General features: G+C 45.1%; 1 protein-coding gene across 8 annotated transcripts in view; it reads left to right on the forward strand.

Moving 5' to 3' along the window:
* The window catches only part of znrf1 (zinc and ring finger 1), a 162590-nt gene that overhangs the window by 17526 nt on the left and 124934 nt on the right, over window positions 1–20130 (forward strand). The window contains exon 2 of one of the 8 annotated variants that reach the window (XM_079681837.1): window positions 4022–4498. The exons of the other annotated variants lie outside the window; for them this stretch is intronic. Coding sequence (XP_079537963.1) covers window positions 4022–4158 — 137 coding nt within the window. The 3' untranslated portion in view covers window positions 4159–4498. Of the gene's footprint in view, window positions 1–4021; window positions 4499–20130 lie in introns of those variants that run through there. 8 annotated transcript variants of the gene reach the window in all.

Below are 20130 nucleotides of genomic sequence, written 5' to 3' on the forward strand. Positions count from 1 at the left end.
AGCCCCATTGAACAGCCTATCATGCAGGGTCGTGGGAAGTAGGGGTGCTGAGGGTGCTGCAGCACCCCCTGGTGAAGGACATAATTAAGTAAAGAGGCACACCTTTATAATTATTAGGATAAGTAAAAACAGGTTTGAAATCATTCCAATGTATACTATAGGACAGTAAATCAAAAATATTGTTTAAAACCGGAGAGATTTAAAAATATGCATAAATAAATAAATAAATGTTAACTGTTAAAATAAGATATAAATTAACCTCAAAAATAAAATAAGTTAGCCTACATTTATTTTGTATTGGTTATGGTAGGTTATTGGTTATGTTCATATGATTTGATTAATAAAATGCAAACCGATCTTTTTCATATGGGTGTTTAGAATTGTACCTAGATCAGTCTCTAGTAATTGGGCGCTCAAAGTGCACCAGATTGAAGCATTTTACTTTAAAATGTTCAACAAAATCTTCCCGGGGGGGCACCCCCGGACACCCCTAGAGGATGTGAAGTCCACCCCCCAATTAAAACAAGTTCATGAAATACTGAATACATTTGAAGCCTTTTTATATAAGCTGTCCAACATGTCAATACGTTTCTCTGTTTGTAGTGTATTGGTCTTTTGTAGAGGTTTTTCATTGCCAGCTAAAATCTTGCCTAGGGCAGCAAATTGGTCAGAACCGGCCCTGGTGTCATCCCCACAGCACCCCCCATTTGAAACATGTTCCTAGGGCTATGCTATCATGCCAGCCTATACAACACATGAGGGGCAGAGCTTTACTCTGTGTGTTGCAACTTGCATATATATTTATTGCACTTAACGCACACACACGCATGGCGTAATTTCCACTGGGGACAGGTGGGACATGTCCCCCCCCACTTTTCGAAATCCCGTTTGTGTCCCCTTATGCACCCCCGTAGAACCGGGCCTGGCAAGCCGTCATCGCCACGGAGGAACACACAGCCTTTGTGAGCGAGCGAGACAGAGAGAGAGAGAGAGAGAGAGAGAGAGAGAGAGAGAGAGAATCATTCAATCTTTATTTCAGACTCAAGGTCCATATCACATACAAAAAGACAAGACACACATCAATAAATAAGATAAAAAGCTAAACACAAAACAGATAAAAACATAAAATCAGTCCAATCACAGCTAGCCACACATGCTCACTGTCTGTATAGGCTATTGCGCCAATGTCTCCAAATCATGGAAGAGAACCGAGTAGAACTCTTTACAGGGTTAATTAAAATTGAGATAACATGATTGTCCGAGTCTTCTAGGCGACACATGAATTTGTACATTAACTTTCTTAAAAGGGCTTGACAAGTAGGTACCCCCAAGTTAACAAACAGCTGGCTGGCACTGTGCCATCTTGGTACCCTCAGCAGCAACCGTAAAGCATTATTGTATGCAACTTTTAGTTTTTGCATGCTGCTAGCTAGCCTTGTAGTTACTCCACAGGTGAGCCGTGTACAATGGTGTACAGAAAGCTTTCAAAAGTGATACCATGACATCTACAGAGCACTTGTGAAATGTCCGCATTAATATGTTTGACTGGGCATACAGTTTGCAGCGTTGTCTATGGATGTCTTTGTCATCTGTGAGATCATCAGAAATATAATGACCAAGGTACTTCATCTCACTGCACACAAGAAGAATGTTGCTACTGAGAATACAATTAGGAAATACAGCCTTTTTATCCTCTTTACTTCGCACAATCATGATGCTACTCTTCTTGGCGTTATACTTAATATTAAAATCAATGCCATACTGGGAACAATTCCTCAGAAGCTGTTGTAAGCCAGTACTGCATGGGGAGAAGATGATTAAATCATCTGCGTACATAAGGTGGTTGACAACAATATCACCGATGACACAGCCAGTTTTACACAAGTTCATTTTCCTAGACAGATCATCCATGTACAGATTAAACAACAAAGGAGATAAAATCCCACCTTGCTTGACCTCATTACCAATATCAAAATGTTCAGACACAGTATTGCCCCACTTCACCTGCATAGTCTGATGTGCATACCAAAAGGCTAAGATCCTTATTATGTACTTGGGTTCCCCTCTCTAGCACATTTTGTCAAATAATTTGAAATGATTCAGTCTATCAAAGGCCTTGGAAGCATCAATAAAACACAGAAACATTGTGGAATTATGGCTTCTATATTTTGCTATAATGTCTTTTAAAGCAAAAATACACATATCTGTGCCATGTTTTCTTTTAAAACCGAACTGGTTGTCAGCTGTGGTAATATACCTTTCCAGCCTGTCCAACATAATTTTCTCCAACACTTTGGAGAGAATGCTAGCTAAAGCAATAGGCCTGTAATTATCAATGCCATTAATCTTCCCAGCTTTATCCTTGATGACTGGCACGTAGCACAGATAACATGGAATCTGGTAAGACACCATGATTAAGGAAACCAGTGAGACACAGAGCAAGAAGAGGAGCAAGCTTAAGACTGGCATGTTTTAAGTGTTCAGCTGAGATGAGATCCGGGACACAAGCTTTGTTATTTTCTAGATTCATTATAGTGTTGTAGACTTCCTCTGATCTAACTGTAACATTTTCAGTGGAGTCAACCTTTTCAACCACAAATGCATCACTCTTAGCACAGTGTAACAACTCATGATAGTGTTGTCGCCACAGTTCTGCGATGCTGCTTGACCCACACACTCCTTCAATGGAAGACGGTAAGGGAGTCTTAAAGCTGTTTATGACTTTGACCTCTTTCCAGGAAAATCATAGCAACTTTTGTGGCGCAGCTTTCTGGCAAGTGAGTCAGCCCTCATTGTGTCCTCATATTTTTTTAATGAAGCGGACAGCATACTTATATTTGGCATTAGTGGACTGTTTATGTTCAAACAAAGACCCCTGTCTCGGCCTTCCTGATTCTGCCCATCATTTAAAAGCATCTCTAGCAGCAGTGTGTAGCTCAGTCACATGTTCATTCCATCCAGGTTTTATACTATGCTCCTTTTTCTTACTGTTGTAAAAACCCTAACTTGAGGCATTTAACACATCAATAATAAGATCATATATAAAACATAGATCACTACCATGCTGCACATTTATACAGTTACTGCACAGTATTGCTTCTCTAGGAATTACAACCAAGTCTAATGATTTGTCAGTGAGTGAGGTATAGTGATTAATATCCTTCTCACTTAACTTTGACCAATCCAGCCTCCCTGTGTACGTTTTATTGTCATCAACAGATAGCACCGGAATATTTTCAACATTTAGGGTCAATACAAAAGGAATATGATCTGTAGTGGCCAACTCATAACAAATGTCAATGTTGTCCAGAGAAGCGTGTGCATCAGCTGTGCATATACAGTGATCTAGCCATGACATAGTATGCCATGCTTCACTCATATATGTAAAGCTTTTCCCTGGTAGAAGAGATTTACTTGACAGTATGAGATTATTATCATTACAAAAATGCATTAAACATTTGCCAAACAGAGATTTATCATCCGAAATGTCAGCATTCAAGTCCCCCACTACATACACACAGGTTGTGGCATTATCCTGAATGAATGCGTTAACAAATGCCATTCTATTGCGATATTCATCTTCATTTTTATAAGATTCATAAGGTGTGTAAATATTTACGATAATAAATGACCTATTTTCATACTTGATCTCTATACCAATGGCCCAGTCGAAGTCCAATCTTACCACTGTAAACAAAGGATCTGTGGTGGTTGTATTATCCAGCCACCTCCCTTGTGTGTGTTTTCCCTTTCCCTGTCTGTGTGGGCGTGGTGGCTGTCACTTCTGGCTCCCGGCTCAACCTCCACCTGATGCAATCAGTTGGGCACCCTCCTCTGCTAAACACCTGATTTCCATCAGCCATTTACTAATGGCATATCAGCGGAGGCTCCACAACTTGTCAGCGCCAGATCGTTGTTTAACCCCAGTGGTAAAACTCTCAGCCTTCTCAGCCTTCTTAGCATTATTAGCTATTTCCTCTACACCTGAATGTTCTTCTTATCTGCTCTTCTTGTGCTCCAGGATCACTCTCCTGCCGGATTATTCTCCACGCTCCTCCACCTCAACAGCCGCTACCAGCCGGATTATTCTCCACGCTCCTCCACCTCAACAGCCGCCACCAGCCGGATTATTCTCCACGCTCCTCCACCTCAAAATAAATATTTTTAACACTCTGCCGTGTCCTGCGTTTGGGTCCTCTCGGATAACCGTAACAGAACGATCTGGCCAGTATGGACCCAGCGGACACAGGCCACCGCTCAAAAACTGCGGACAAACTCAGCCAGGCCCTGGCCAATCAAGGCGCTCTCGTGGGGCATCACGATGCGGTTCTCCGTGAAGTAGTGGAGACTCTCCGGAACCTCTCCACTAACGTACAAAGGATCGGCACGCAAGCAGAAATGCTCACCTCACAGTCTTCTCCCCCGCAGCCCGCTAGACAGCCGACAGCCCCTCCTCCCCTCCTGCCGCACCCCTCCATCAGCTATGAGAGGCTGTCATTCCCACACCGGAGCGATACGCTGGAGATTTGGGTATTTGTAGAGCCTTTTTTTTTTTCCAGTGTATGTTAGTTTTTGAGCAGCAGCCTAGTACTTATCACACAGATGACGCTAGGGTAACATATGTAATGAGTCTGTTGAGGGGGAGGGCTTTAGATGGGGCTACAGCTGTTAGGGAGAGCCAGCCACAAATTTGCTGTTCATATGATACTTTCATTTCCAAAAGGAAAAAAGTTTTTGATCAACCGGTACGGGGGAGGGACGCTTCAAGACACCTTCTTTCTCTCCGGCAGGGCTCCCATAGTGTAGCTGAATTTTCAGTTGAGTTTAAAACAGTTGCTGCCGACTCACGCTGGAATAACGAGTCATTGCAGGATGTTTTTCTTCAGGGGCTGAACGAAGCAATTAAAGACGAGCTAGCTGCTAGGGATGATCCAGTTAGCTTGGATAATTTAATTGCCACAGCCATCAACATTGATAATCACCTCAGAGAGAGACGTAGGGATAGGAATAGCCATCACCCCAATCCCAGCTACTCCTCATTTGATCCCCAAATTGGCACTGCCACTACCCCAATATCCAGATCTTTCCCAACTCCTTACTCAGTCTCACCCCCTGGAGATCAGCCCATGCAAGTGGGAAGGGCCCGCCTCTCACCATCTGAGCGTGCTAGAAGGATCCAGGCTGGGGAATGTGTTTATTGCAGCCAAATCAGTCATCTCGTTTCCTCCTGTCCTAATCTGCCGAAAAGGTCAGGCTCGTCAGTAGCTGTGGGGATTCTGGCGAGTCCTTCTCTCTCTCTCAACCCCCGACCCAGAACACAGCTAGAAGCCATGCTTTGCTGCAACCAACAGTCCCTACCCCTGCTTGCCTTAGTGGACTCGGGGGCGGATGAGAACTTTTTGGACATTGACATTGCAGCTCAGGCAGGAATTTCCTGCAAAGTGTTAGATTCACCTCTTAATGCTAATGCTCTAAATGGAAAATTCCTGGCCCAAGTCACTCACCGCACCAAGCCAGTAAACCTCATTCTGTCTGGAAACCATCGTGAGTTTATTCAGTTTCACCTAATTTCCTCACCCAATGCCCCCATAGTGTTGGGCCATCCCTGGTTAAGAACACACAACCCCCAGATTGATTGGGTAACTGGCAAAATCATTAGTTGGAGTTTTTTTTTGCTTATCCTCATGCCTGCAGTCTGCCCTACCGCCAGCAGAGGCCGCCTCTAAACCACCCAAGATCGAGCCGCCTGACCTGTCATCTGTCCCCACTGAATATTAGGGCTGCAACTAACGATTATTTTGGTAGTCGACTAATCGGTCGATTATTTTTTCGATTAGTCGACTAATCTAACGATTATTTCTGTCACACCCTCCATCTCTGCTTCCTGTGGGCACGGCTCCTTTTCCGGGCTCCAGTGCATGTTCTACCTCAAGTCTGCACACCTGTGAATGTCACCCTGTTGTCCAGTCCCAGGATCAATTCAATCGCATTTTATTCTTGTCATTTCGCAGACCCTTGTTAATTATTATTTTAAGTTTGGAATTAATTACAGCGTCCATAAAGCTCTAGTGTGCTCTACTACGCTGTAAGCTTGGCGCTGTTTAGCAGCTCGTTGGTGGACACGCAGCCTCAACATAACTGAAATAGCGTTTGCTTAGCAAGCATTAACCATGAGACGTTCTGTTTTCCAACATGTAAGCTAACGTAAACATGACTATGGCTAACTTGCTCAAACTTACCCATGATCCAAAGTAGCAGTCCTCACGGTTCCAGGGTGCTTGCGTTTTAAATGCTCGTGCATCACTGTAGTGCTGCCGTGGAATGCCAATTCCCCTTTACAAATTCTGCATTTCACTGACTTCTTTGGCTTGTCGTCTGTGAAATACTCCCACACTTTCGAAACTCTCGGTCTCGCTTTTTTGAGCTCTTCATCACCCTCATTCTCTCTCCTTTCCGCCATCGTTCGTATTCTTTCTTCTTTGTTGTTAGTACAGAATGCAGTCATGGCAGACAATGGAGAGTATACTGCCCCCAGCACTTCCTGTAGTGCATTGCAGTTACAAATGAACATTTGCGCAGTTTTGAATTAACGTTACCGGCTCTCTGATTGTTTTTATACGACGCGTCGACACTAAAATTCCGCGTCGACGAATTTTTATGATCGACGTCGTCGATTATGTCGACTAATCGTTGCAGCCCTACTGAATATCATAACCTAGGAGAGGTGTTCAGTAAACAGCGAGCTCTTTCTCTTCCTCCTCATCGACCCTACGACTGTCCCATTGACCTCCTTCCCGGGGCCCCTCTGCCTTCCTCACGTCTGTTCAACCTGTCTCGCCCGGAGAGAAAATCCATGGAGAGTTACATCCATGACTCCCTGGCTGCCGGTGTCATTCGGCCATCCTCCTCCCCGGTCGGTGCTGGTTTTTTCTTCGTCTCCAAGAAGGACCGCTCACTTCTTCTTCTTCTTCTTTCGTGTATCGTCGTCATATGTCCAGCTCAGTGTCACAAAGCCACGCTCTCGTCTCTGGTCCCACTTGGAAGAGGCCAGCCTCTGAAGGAGGTCTGTACAGAGGACAGGTGGTGATTATGTGGTCGGCAGTCTGCTCAGGCTCGCCACACTCGCATACTGCGCTGTCTGCCAGGCCCCACTCCTTCATTGATGATTTGAAACGACCAACCCTAGTACGGAGGCGGTTCAGTACCGCTCACTGCGACCCTGCATTGATTACAGGGGTCTTCATGCCATCACTGTGAAAAACAAATATCCACTACCCCTCATTAACTCCGCCTTTGAAACCCTCCAGGAAGCTACCATTTTTTCCAAACTGGACCTCCGCAATGCCTACCACCTCTTCAGAATCCGAGAAGGGGACGAGAGGAAAACGGCCTTTAACACACCACTCGGTCACTTCGAGTATCTGGTGATGCCTTTTGGACTGACGAATGCCTCAGCAGTCTTTCAGTCGATGGTGAACGATGTGCTCCGTGACCTCCTCAACCGGTCAGTCTTTGTCTACTTGGATGACATCCTCATATTCTCTCGTAACAAGGAGGAACACATTATCCATGTCAGGCAGGTGCTGCAGAGACTCCTGGAAAACAAGCTTTTTGTGAAGGCGGAGAAATGCGAATTCCATGTCAACACAGTCTCATTCCTGGGCTACATCATTGAGGAAGGAAAGCTTAGGACCGACCCTGAGAAGATCCAAGCAGTGGCGGGGTGGCCCAAACCAACCTGAGTTAAACAGCTTCAAAAGTTTCTTGGTTTCGCCAATTTCTATCGGCGCTTCATCAGGGACTACAGCAGAGTGGCGGGTCCTTTAACCAGACTCACTTCCCCTACAACTGTTTTTTCCTGTACCCCAGAGTGCGTTGCAGCCTTCTCAGAGCTAAAGGGCCTCTTCACCACTGCCCCTGTGCTCATCCACCCTGATTCCTCTCGCCAGTTCATTGTGGAGGTCGATGCCTCCAACACCGGGGTAGGGGCTGTTCTTTCCCAGCGCTCGGAACGAGATCAAAAATGGCATCCTTGTGCATTTTTCTCTCGCCGCCTCACTCCAGCTGAGAAGAACTATGACGTGGGTAACAGAGAGCTGCTGGCTGTCAAACTTGCCCTAGAGGAGTGGAGGCACTGGCTGGAGGGAGCTGAACTCCCTTTTATTGTTTGGACGGGCCACAAGAACTTGGTATACATCCAATCTGCCAAGCGCCTTAACCCCGTCAGGCTCGATGGGCCCTGTATTTCGGCCGCTTCTCATTCACCCTCACCTACCGTCCAAGGTCACGGAACCTTAAGCCTGAGGCTCTCTCTCGCCAGTTCGCTTCCGAAGGACCAGCTGCCAGTCCAGACACTATCCTGCCTGCCTCCTGCGTGGTGGCGGCTGTTACCTGGGAGATTGAGTCATCGGACAGGGAGGCTCAGCGGGCGCAGCCTAACCCAGGTAACTGCCAAGCTAATAGTCTTTTTGTGCCTACCCCTGTTCGCTCCAAGGTCATGCAGTGGGCACACGCCTCCCGTCTCTCGTGTCATCCTGGTGTCCATCGCTCACTGTTTATTCTCAGACAACGATTCTGGTGGCTTTCCATGGCTCAAGACACCAGGGCCTTTGTTGCTCCCTGTACAGTATGTGCCTGCGCCAAGTCCTCCCACCAGTCTCCCTCTGGCCTGCTTCGCCCGCTGCCGGTACCTAGTCGCCCTTGATCACATGTGGCCTTGGATTTTGTTACTGGACTTCGACTTTCACAAGGAAATACCATCATCCTAACTATTGTGGACATATTTTCAAAGATGGTACACTTTGTGGCTCTTCCCAAGCTTCCCACTGCCCGAGAAACTGCAGATCTTCTGGTCAACCATGTTGTTCGACTTCATGGGATTCCCACCAACATCGTCTCTGACCGGGGTCCCCAGTTCATTTCCCACGTTTGGAAGGCCTTCTGTCAGGCTCTGGGAGCATCGTGAGCCAGTCATCCGGCTATCATCCTCAGACGAACGGGCAAACGGAACGGGCCAACCAGGATCTGGGGGCGGCTCTTCGCTGTGTGGCTTTCAGGAACCCTTCGTCATGGTGCCCACATCTGCCATGGATCGAATATGCCCACAACTCACTGTTAAATGCAGCCACAGGTATTTCACCCTTTCATTGTGCCATGGGTTTCCAACCACGTCCAGGAAGAGGAAGTTGCTGTTCCCTCCGTTCAGACCCACCTTCGCCGTTGTCGTAAGGATTGGAGGGACACCCGAGCCGCCCTTCTCCGCTCCGCTGCCCGCAACCGCCTCATCGCAGACTGCCACAGGACCCCGGCCCCCAACTACTTACCAGGTCAGAGTGTTTGGCTTTCTTCCAAAGATCTCCTACTCAAGACAGAGTCGAAGAAACTCAATCCACGGTATGTCGGCCCCTTCATCATCGACTCTATTATCAATCCATCTGCAGTCAAGCTCAAGCTTCCCCCACACATGAAGGTTCATCCGACATTTCATGTCTCTCTGTTAAAACCTGTTGCCAGCAGTCCTTTGTCTCCTCCAGTGAGTGTTCCCCCACCCCCCGCATAATCAATGATCACCCAACCTACACCGTCAGGCGATTGTTGGACGTTCGTCGCCGTGGAAGGGGATTCCAATATCTTGTGGATTGGGAGGGCTATGGTCCAGAGGAGAGGTGTTGGGTTCCCCGGCGAAACATCGTGGGCGCGTCCCTGGTACGGGACTTCCACCGGGATAACCCTGGTAGACCTGGTAGACCTGGAGGCGTCCCTTAAGGGGGGGGGGGGGGGGGGGGTACTGTGGTGGTTGTATTCTCCAGCCACCTCCCTTGTGTGTTTTCCCTTTCCCTGTCTGTGTGGGCGTGGTGGCTGTCACTTCTGGCTCCCGGCTCAACCTCCACCTGCTGCAATCAGTTGGGCACCCTCCTCTGCTACACACCTGATTTCCATCAGCCATTTACTAATGGCATATCAGCGGAGGCTCCACAACTTGTCAGCGCCAGATCGTTGTTTAACCCCAGTGGTAAAACTCTCAGCCTTCTCAGCCTTCTTAGCATTATTAGCTATTTCCTCTACACCTGAATGTTCTTCTTACCTGCTCTTCTTGTGCTCCAGGATCACTCTCCTGCCGGATTATTCTCCACGCTCCTCCACCTCAACAGCCGCTACCAGCCGGATTATTCTCCACGCTCCTCCACCTCAAAATAAACATTTTTAACACTCTGCCGTGTCCTGCGCTTGGGTCCTCTCGGATAACCGTAACAGGATCATATTTACTGTTCCAGAGAATCGCCACACCACCAGGTATCCTGCCATGGGCAATTTTATCACAGAGATCAGCAGTTGACTCTCCAACTCCATGAAAATTAGCATGTAGTGTATTCAGCCTTTCCAGATCTTGCTTAGGTAACCATGCCTCTTGTAAGCACAGAATATTAGATTCCTCAAACAGTTTATCAACAACCAGCCGCCTCGCTTTATCAGCGCAGATCGTCCCACACACACACACACTGCTGCAGCACACAAAAACAAATAAAAACACGGCTTCAGAGCGGCTGAACACACACCGTCGTGTTGAGGCTGGATTTCACTGTGAAAAACAAGGATCGGGGGAACATCTGTGAACTGGTTTCGGGATTCAAGAATATAGGTCAGCACTGCAATTTATTTCAGTTTCCTCTGCCTCTCTCACTCACACACACACACACACACACACACACACACACACACACACACACACACACACACACACACACACACACACACACACACACACACACACCTCATCTCCCTCCTCTTTCCTCCCTTAACTCAGTGCACATACAGACGAGGCATATGATGACACACACACACACACTAGGGATGTGCATCTCCATCACTGAGGCCGATGCGATGCGCATCTCGATACGTTGCCACGATACGATACATTAACGATACATTTGAAACACCAGGCGATGGGATACGATACGATTCACCCCTGTTGCGATACAGTTTGATACGATTTGATTCAACATTACGTGATTCGGGGCGATACGATACGATTCAACACGATGCAAAAATAATGATACTTCAATATGGTACAACAGAGGATTTTCGTTTTATTTCTTATATGCAGCAAATCATACATTAACAAAAAAGTGCTTTACTTATTTGGTTCTCTCTACTACGCATCCTACTACGCATCCCATCATGCTGTTTCTTTTTTACCTTTTTTACCTTAAAAAACTCTCCAGAGTACAGTACAATTGTATAACACCTCACAGTTAAACAATTTAAGGATGCATTGCCCATAATTAACAATGTGCAAATAACAACTACCGTAGTGCAATGCCCATACAGCTGCCAGCCTGATGTGCTTAACACTCATTCAGAGGCTAACTCACCAGTGAGCAGAAAGCATTGGTTTGAACAATAAAGAATACAAAAAACCTTTCACAAACACCTCTTTCATAACTGCTTGCAGTGAGGAAGACCTTTATACTATGATTGTCAGTCACAGGCTGCTGTAAACTAAACACCACTCTCTCTGACAGAACACCTCACTGAGTGATTGAACTCATGTCTAACTTTCAGGTTTCTCTTTTCAGCCGCAGACCCCATGTCGCCTCTTTATGTGCGTCGCTAAGTTCATCGTACCAGAGGTGGGAGTAAGTCCTACATGTGCAAGTCATGAGCAAGTCTCAAGTCTTGACCTACAAGTATCAAGCAAGTCCCACGTCACTGTGGTGAGAGTCAAGCAAGTCAAGTCAAGTCATTGCTCAGGTCAAGCAAGTCAAGTCATACGAAATTCTGATGAATAAGCCCAGTTTCCGCATTTAAATTAGTTAAAAGACAGTGGTTATGAAAATGGATTCAACCCACACTATGATCTTCATTACATACACAGTTAATCATTGGAAATCTAATTTAGACCGATGACAATCATATTAGATTCATATTAACCCTAGAACTGCAGACAATATAGCTAGGGCTCAAAAAGTCTGTTCAAAAAGGCAAAATTCCAGGTAAGAAAATCATATATGGCATTTGCCATTACACATATTTAATTTAAATTTCTGTTGTCACTAGAACCGCCAACAGCGTCAGCACCTACATAGATGTCATTTTCAAATCATTTAATTTGTTCCTCTTCATAATTTCCTTATAAACTAAGCAGGACGATTTAAAAGTGTTGTATGTTTGTAATAATGGAACAAGATTCTCTTTAAATAAAGATGATGATGATGATGATGATGATGATGATGATGATGATGATGATGATGATGATGAAAACTCACTTAATTGGGTTCATTTAGAAATTGCTTCAGTTTATCATCATAACAGATCAAAAAGTTCAGATTCATTTTACAATAAATCAAGGAATGACGCACTTCTACAAACAAAAACAACATCATTAAAACATTTAAACAAACTACTAAAAGTAGATGAACTAAATTATTCAACAGTTTACAGTAACTTCTGATAATAACACAGGGGAAATAAACGAGGCATCTCTTTTCCTCTCTCTCTCTCCTGACAGCCCGTCAGTATCAGGGTACAAATGAATCCCCTGGCGGTTCTAATGTTCATTTACCGTGTTGTCTTCTCTTTGCTTAATCGATTTGAAACCAAGTCTAACGTAGCTTAAACTTAACGTTAGCTTTCTAGCTAACACAACACATGCACGTACCTGGGTTTTTTTGTAGTGACGAATGAAGTTGGATGTTGTGATGGTCGCGTCACTGATCTTTATGCTGCAGACCCTGCATACCGCTGTTCTCTTCTTATTAGCATCATCGACAACATAATCCTTGAATCCAGACTATTTTTGGAGTAAAGCTAGCCGCTGCCATGTTAACTGACACTCCTGCTTTCTAGTGGGTTGCCAGGTTTGCGCGCATGGCGCTATAATCACGTTTTTTGAAAAAACGTTGTTTAAATATTTAATTTTAAACAGTCAAGTCCTTTCAAGTCATCTATCTCAAGCTTAAGTCAAGTCTTGAGTCATGAATACCAAGTCAAAGTCAAGTCAAGTCTTTTATCAATGTTAGTCAAGTCCAAAAATATGCGACTCGAGTCTGACTCGAGTCAAGTCATGTGACTCAAGTCCCCACCTCTGCCTCGTACTACTTGTGTAGTTTAAAGCGGCTCGGCATCGTTTATAATTTACGAGCGATTTTTCAAGTTGACCGTCTTTCTTGAAAAATCCAAAGTGTTGCCAAACGTTTGATTTGTAGGTATTTTTCGGTGCGTTGTGTCTCTATTTCTCCTCGACTTCCATGTGTGTTGATATCTGAGACTCTCAGCCTCCGTAGTGTGAAGCAAAGATCGAAGATCGTCTCTGCTGAGCGTTGACAGGATGAGGGGATTTTATATGAATGAATCGTTTTTTTACTGATGCAAAGACGCTACAATCGATGCATCGCGAGTTCAACCCAAACTGTAGCCGATGTGCACTCTTTCAACCGGTGCACTCGCATCTTGAACATTTATGCCGGTGCACCGATGCGAATCGGTGATTCTTAACATCCCTAACACACACACATCCTGCATACAAGGGCAGAAAGAGAGGATGGGGAATGAAGGAGAGACAGTGAGATGGGTTTTTGTTGCTGTGACAACCACACAGCCGCCTATCACTGCTGTTTTTCTAGACAGATACGCACAAGCCCTCACACAAAAACACACCAAACACACACTCCCCTCACCTTTGCAAATGTTGCCTCAACCTCAATATTCCCTCCCCGGCTGACTTATGTCGCACACACACATGTTATTTACACACGCACTTGCAGAAGAAGAAGAAGCAGGGAATGAGGTCAGGAAGAAAAGAGAGGGAGGGAGAGAAAGAGGCAGACAGTCTGGAGAAGAGGAGAATATTTTTGTTTCCACTCTTTGGACCTTATTTAAAAGGTATAAAGTGCATCAAAGGTTGCATTTGTCTTGAGGCTGCATGTCGAGACATATGTACTGTAATTGCGACGGGCTGACCAATAACGTGCAGCGAAGGTCGCCGTGGTAGCTGTTGCTATGGACAGGGCCTGAATGTCGTCACTGCAAAACCTCTGACTTGGATAGCTGCATTCAAACCGGCCAAATAGGTTTTGAACTGACAGGTCAATATGTGGTAATATTACAGAGAAAGACCCTCATCAAGCTTATTCAAAGCATGCATTTCCCAGCAAACCCAACAAGGAAGGAGCACACACTTGCTGCATAAGATCATTCATATTCATTCAACCTTTTATAAGGAGGCTCTAAAAACACTGGAAAGAGTCAAATTCATATCAAGACTCACTGTAACTTTTAAACTTAATAAGGTTTTCTTAAACTGCTCTTTTGAGTTGTAACGGCGAATGGTCCCAGGCCGGGATTGAACCCAGGTACCCCCCCCAGGCCATGGGCTGCCATCTTTACCAATTGAGTTGGAAAGCAGCCCCTTATGGGTTCTTTTATTGCCATCAATCAATCAATGAAAATATGCCTTTATGGCAAAATCTGGCACATACATATGATGGACTCAAGTGCTCAAGTTCAATAATGTGCATTGTCCATTTTTAAATAATTAGAAATACAAAGATCTTTGCACAATGTGGCTGAAAGTTTCTTAGTAAATTCATTTTCGAATGTTGTTAGCAAAGTAGTTTCACAAAGTAGATATGAACATGGACATGCAGGCCCAATTCACCCTTTCCCTCCCTTCTCTCTAGACACTTCCACTCCATTTTGCATGTTTGCATGGAGGGTCGCCACATGTCGTGAAACCCTCCAACAGGAAGTCTGCATTGGTCCTGACTAACCAGCTGTCATACCTGACCATGTGCAATGCTGTGTGCAAACAGTTCTGAGCAAACTTTCACTCGTAAACTGCGGGAAATAAAATTGACATTTATTATTGTCTTCCCAACCTCAACTTGATATTGTTTTTTAAATTGTTTTACTCAGGATAACCGTCATCTATACGGTGTCTAGTCTAGATGACGGTTCGATTGATTGTACAGTTTTGTATACAGAGCATAGCCGCGGGAAGTAGGGGTGCTGGGGGTGCTGCCCTGTTGGCGAGTGGTGTACATTTGAAAAACTGAGTGACCACCTAAATAAAAATGGTTAAACTACATAAGATAGTTATGATTTTACTGAAAATAAAATTAGCTGTACACAGTAGCATATAATAGTCATAGTATATATTTGTATCAGTCAGGTGGCTTGAATTTATTTTCCAAATAAAATCAGAGTCATCTAGGTCGTAGGTCGTGGGATAGTGACGTAATTGACACGACACACACACTGCAGAGTGACAGTGACTTTCTAGAATAGCGCAAAAAAGGATTTTGGATTTTTTTCCAACAAACAACCCAATAAAAAGAGTGGACCACGAGCTACTCCTAAGCCCACCACCTCTACAACTCCTCCGTCTACTTGTGAGCCACCGGAGTCAGGAACTGGGAGAACTTCTCCCATTGCCACCAGCGATCGAGAAAATGTGGAAGGAGAAGAAGCTAGCGTCGCTAATTTGGAATCAATGGAGAAGCCACACCAGCAAACTGACTTCAATTTTCCCGGTAGAAGGTTTGGCAAAGAAACCTTCTGTCGGTCATTTAATGCAAGTTGGTTGGACAGATGGAAGTGGCTCCATTATGTTGAGGAAAGTGACCATATCATGTGTTTCACATGTGTCAAAGCAGTTCAGAAACAGCTAATTAACGAAGACAGCGTGAGGATGGATGTTAGCAGCTTTGTAAAGGGGGATTCTCTAACTGGCGGAAGGCAACAGAAAAATTCAATGAACAATCGAAACTTCATAGTGATTCAAGCCAACGTATTGCTGCTTTAGGTAGCACACCAATTAATGCCCTTCTGTCTGACGCTGCCCGGAAAACACAGAACACCGCAAGGAATGTGCTTGAATTGATGTTCAGGTCAGTTATCTTTCTTGGTCAAAAAGGAATAGCTTTTCGGGGTGAGAACAGTCGTGATGGTGTTCTGTATGAACTTATGCTCGAGCGGACATACAACCTCCCTAAAGAGAGAGAATGGGGGCTTAGGAGGGATAATTGGCTCTCGGATACGATGCAGAATGAAATCATTAAACAGTGCGCATATGCCATCCAGGCTGACATTGTGTCTCGCACTGTAAAAAGACCCTACTATGGAATAACCGCGGATGGTACAACGGACGTAAGTGCCATGGAACAATTTTCACTGACACAGCGATATGTGGACGAGAGCATGGAGAACCACACGGATTTTCTTGGATTTTACAATGCTCCCGACAACACTGGAGAAACACTGTTCAAGTGCATCACCGATTTGTTTCTTAGGCTGAACATCCCGTTTAAAAGGATACTACTTTGATGGGGCAAGTAATATGTCGGGACGATTTTCGGGAGTTCAGGCTCGACTCAAAGAACTGTGCCCTGACTCTCTTTTTGTGCACTGTGCCAACCATTCGCTGGACTTGGTTCTTCAAGAGGTCGGTCGTGAGGTCAGTCTTGTTGCTGAGACATTGAACTTTGTTCAGGGCATAGCCACGGTCATCCGTGAGTCATCCAAACGCAAGGAGCTATATGTGTCCATGTTTGGCTGTGATGATGTGGTTAACATATTGGCCATATGGCCGACAAGATGGTGTGTACAGACAATAGCCATCAAGCGTGTCTGCAGCTCTTACACAGAACTCCAGAAGACTCTGAAAATACTCAAAGATGACAGAAGTGTGAGGGGAGATGCAAGAGCAAAGATCGGAGGCCTTTATAAACAGTCTTTAAAAGGGAGAACATCATTTGGCCTACTGTGCTGTGAGGCCCTGTTTGAGCCATGAGAAGCAGTGGCGAAGAATTTGCAGAGCAACAACGCTAGCGCACGGGGTGCCCTGGAATGCACACATCTGCTGAGGGAGCGCATAGTAGCCCTTCGTGATGACACCGTGGTCCAGGGCATCTGACTTTGATGCATGTCCATAGTGAAATTTTGGACAATGTGGATGTATCTGCTCTAATGAGGGTCTTAATTAGTGCCACCCCAGAGAGGAAGGCTCCATTTGGAGTTTTGTGAAGCCCCAACACAAGGTAAGACAATATTTTCCTTTAATGCATCTGACTATTTGTAATGTTATGTAGGTTTGTAAGACCCATAGTTAGCATGTGGGCATGTGCAGCTGTTGCTAAGTGATGTAACCAAGGTCTATAATAGTTTATTAAGCCTAAAAGTTAAAACAAACAATTTATGCGGCTCGTATCGCTGACGGCCGGGCCCGGCCAGGCACCGCATTTTATTTTATTTCTTTAAACGTTCGGCAGTCTGTTCAGGGTCACCACACTCGCATGCAGCACTGTCTGCCAGGCCCCACTCCTTCATTGATGTTTTGAAGCGACCGACCCCAGTTCGTAGACGGTTTAGTGTGTTAGGAGGAGACAACCTACCACGCCGGCAATGGACCACACTAAACCGTCTACTCTCCACCCTAAAGAAGACCCTCATTCAGCTGAGAGTGAGACTATAGGCAGAGTTCACACTGTCACCGAGTATGGGTGTAGCGGTCAGTGTTCATCAGTGAGTCTCCTGCTCTCAATCTAAATTGTGCACTGTTCCTTTAGTGTTTCTACTACACCTTGGATTCCGGGTCATTTAAAGTGAACAGATCAATCTTTCCCAGATGAAGCAAAGGATCAATGGATGGCTTGTGTAATCCACAGATGAGCTGACACTGGCGCTCATGTAACAGTCTTTACCTAACGATTGCACAAGGGAAAACATGGCGTGTGGGTGTGTGTGTGTGTGTGTGTGTGTGTGTGTGTGTGTGTGTGTGTGTGTGTGTGTGTGTGTGTATGTGTGTGTGTGTGCAGGCTCGGGAGTAACAGATTACATGTAGCAAGTTTACGTAATCAGGATACAAAAAAAGGTAACTGTATTCGATTACAATTGCATTAAACAAATACGTAATCAGATTACTGTTACATTTAGAAACGTTTTTAAATGACCAGCAGGATTATAGTGTTACACAGTGGCGGTGCTAGGGGGTGGCTACTTGGGCTCAAGCCCTGGATGCTTTGTGAAAAGCCCCAGATGTTTCACTTAAAACATTATTATTTTTTTTAATTAATTTTTTTGTTTGTTTTGAAAACATCTCTTGAGTAATGTGCAGTACCGGAGTCCACCAGAGAGGCAGCCGCTGCGGGACATTAGACTGCGTACTGCGTAGCCTTCCCTGCCCTGAAGAAGAAGTGATCCTTCCTAGTGCCTGACGAGTTTTAAGTTAATAGCCTATACAGTTATGGATATTAGAAAGTTATTTTCATCGAAGCAGGCGCCACAAGCTGCAGCAGCAGTAGCAGTATCAGCAGCTGACAACAATGTCATCACCAGCAGTGAAGGAATGGATGATGTTTCAGGTTTGTGAATCTAATGGTGATATCTGCGAGAGTGATGTAACGTTAATGTAATAGCTAGTAAACATGGAGTAACCACACTAAGTATACCCTTATATGTTAGTATGTATACAGAACATGACTAAAAATTATCCTAAGATGTAACGTTAACCCTTCATACCTCAGTCTACTTTTAAGACACAAAAACAACGTATTCCAATTTTTATTTAGTTTTAGCGCGTGGAATTATACCGGCTCTCGTTTCAGTACACATAACAACGGAACCATAGCAACGGAACTGAAAGGCAACCCTCTGAATCAGACTCCGATTGGCTGTGACTGCATCCACTCAGAGTGTCCGATTCAGAAACGCGACTCTTACACTCTTTACGTCAGAAACAAAGATGGCGGATGAGAATAGATCTATAAAACGATAAGCAATGCGCCAGAATCAAGGTGAGACTATCCGCATCCTTTAAAACTCTACTCACATTCGTTTCACCGAAATAAGTAAACGACTGTATTTGAGTGAGTTAAGGCATTAGTTTGCTTCATTAAAGGGTGTTAATGAATAAGTGCTCTCCAGTGCCTTTTGTCCGCTTTAAGGTATTATTAAGGTAGGGTTAATGTTGCTCTCAAAGTGCACCAGATTGATGCTTTTAACTTCAATATTTAAAAAAAAACCTTCCCGGAGGAGCATGCCCCCTGACCCCCCTAGAGGAGGCGACGACCCCCCTAAAGGATGTTCGGTCCACCCCACACTTGTAAAAAATAGCACTTTACCCCTGCACCCCCCAACAAATCCTGGGCTAAGCCCGGATCTCCTACAATCCTAAATTCCTAAAATTTCTTTTGTTTTTATTTGCATTGCATTTGATATAGAGCAGGGGTTTTCAAAGTGTGGGAAGGTGAGCCTCCCCTCAGAAAACATAAGAACAGCCGCAATAATAACAATAATTAAAACTGCGTTCGCACATGCGCGCGCAGTGATGAGCGGGCCCTCGCGTCCGTGCGCCTGTCGGGGAGGCGGCCGGTCGTCCCGGCTTTAAGCAGACGTGCGCGAGTCCTGGGAAATGAGCCGTTTCTCATTTCTATCATTTTCGCGTCCCAGACTCCCAGGTCCTCCGGCAGCGACCCAGAAACGGATGTCGGCGCGCCGTCTCGAAAGAAAACAAATTTCTCTAAAGGCTCGTCGAGGATCGATCATCGAGGAGGCTGTCTGAGGAGCCGTAACCGAGGATACAATGATTTAGAGAAGAAAGGAGAGAGGCATCTCTGGAGGAGCTATAACCAAGGATACACTGATTTAGAGGAGAGAGGAGTATCTCTGGAGGAGCCGTAACCGAGGATACACTGATTTAGAGGAGAGAGGAGTCTCTCTGGAGGAGCTATAACCAAGGGTACAAAGATGTAGAGAGAGGAGAGAGGAGTGTCTCTGGAGGAGCTATGACCGAGGGTATACTGATGTATTCTCCGGAGACGATTTCAGCTAACAGTGATGTTTAAAAGAGGTGTGACGCATGGCTGGACTTATGTCAACCAAGCACAGCTCTGCAAACTGTTCCCGTTGTGATTATAAGTTATTTGAGATGATCAAATGCGCCTAATACTTTCTGCCCTTTACCGTTTGTATACTCACTAATCACATCTCCCCTGGATGTTAGGCTATTTCTTTTTTAATACAACTGCTTTCATTGTGAGGCGATGTTTACAGTGAGAACACCTGCTGAGGTCAGTGCAGAAAGCAGAACAGTGTCTATAATCTATATGGCTCAATAACATATGTGACAGGCCT

The sequence above is a fragment of the Notothenia rossii genome (assembly GCF_949606895.1).
Source record: "Notothenia rossii genome assembly, chromosome: 5".
Classification (NCBI taxonomy): domain Eukaryota; kingdom Metazoa; phylum Chordata; class Actinopteri; order Perciformes; family Nototheniidae; genus Notothenia; species Notothenia rossii.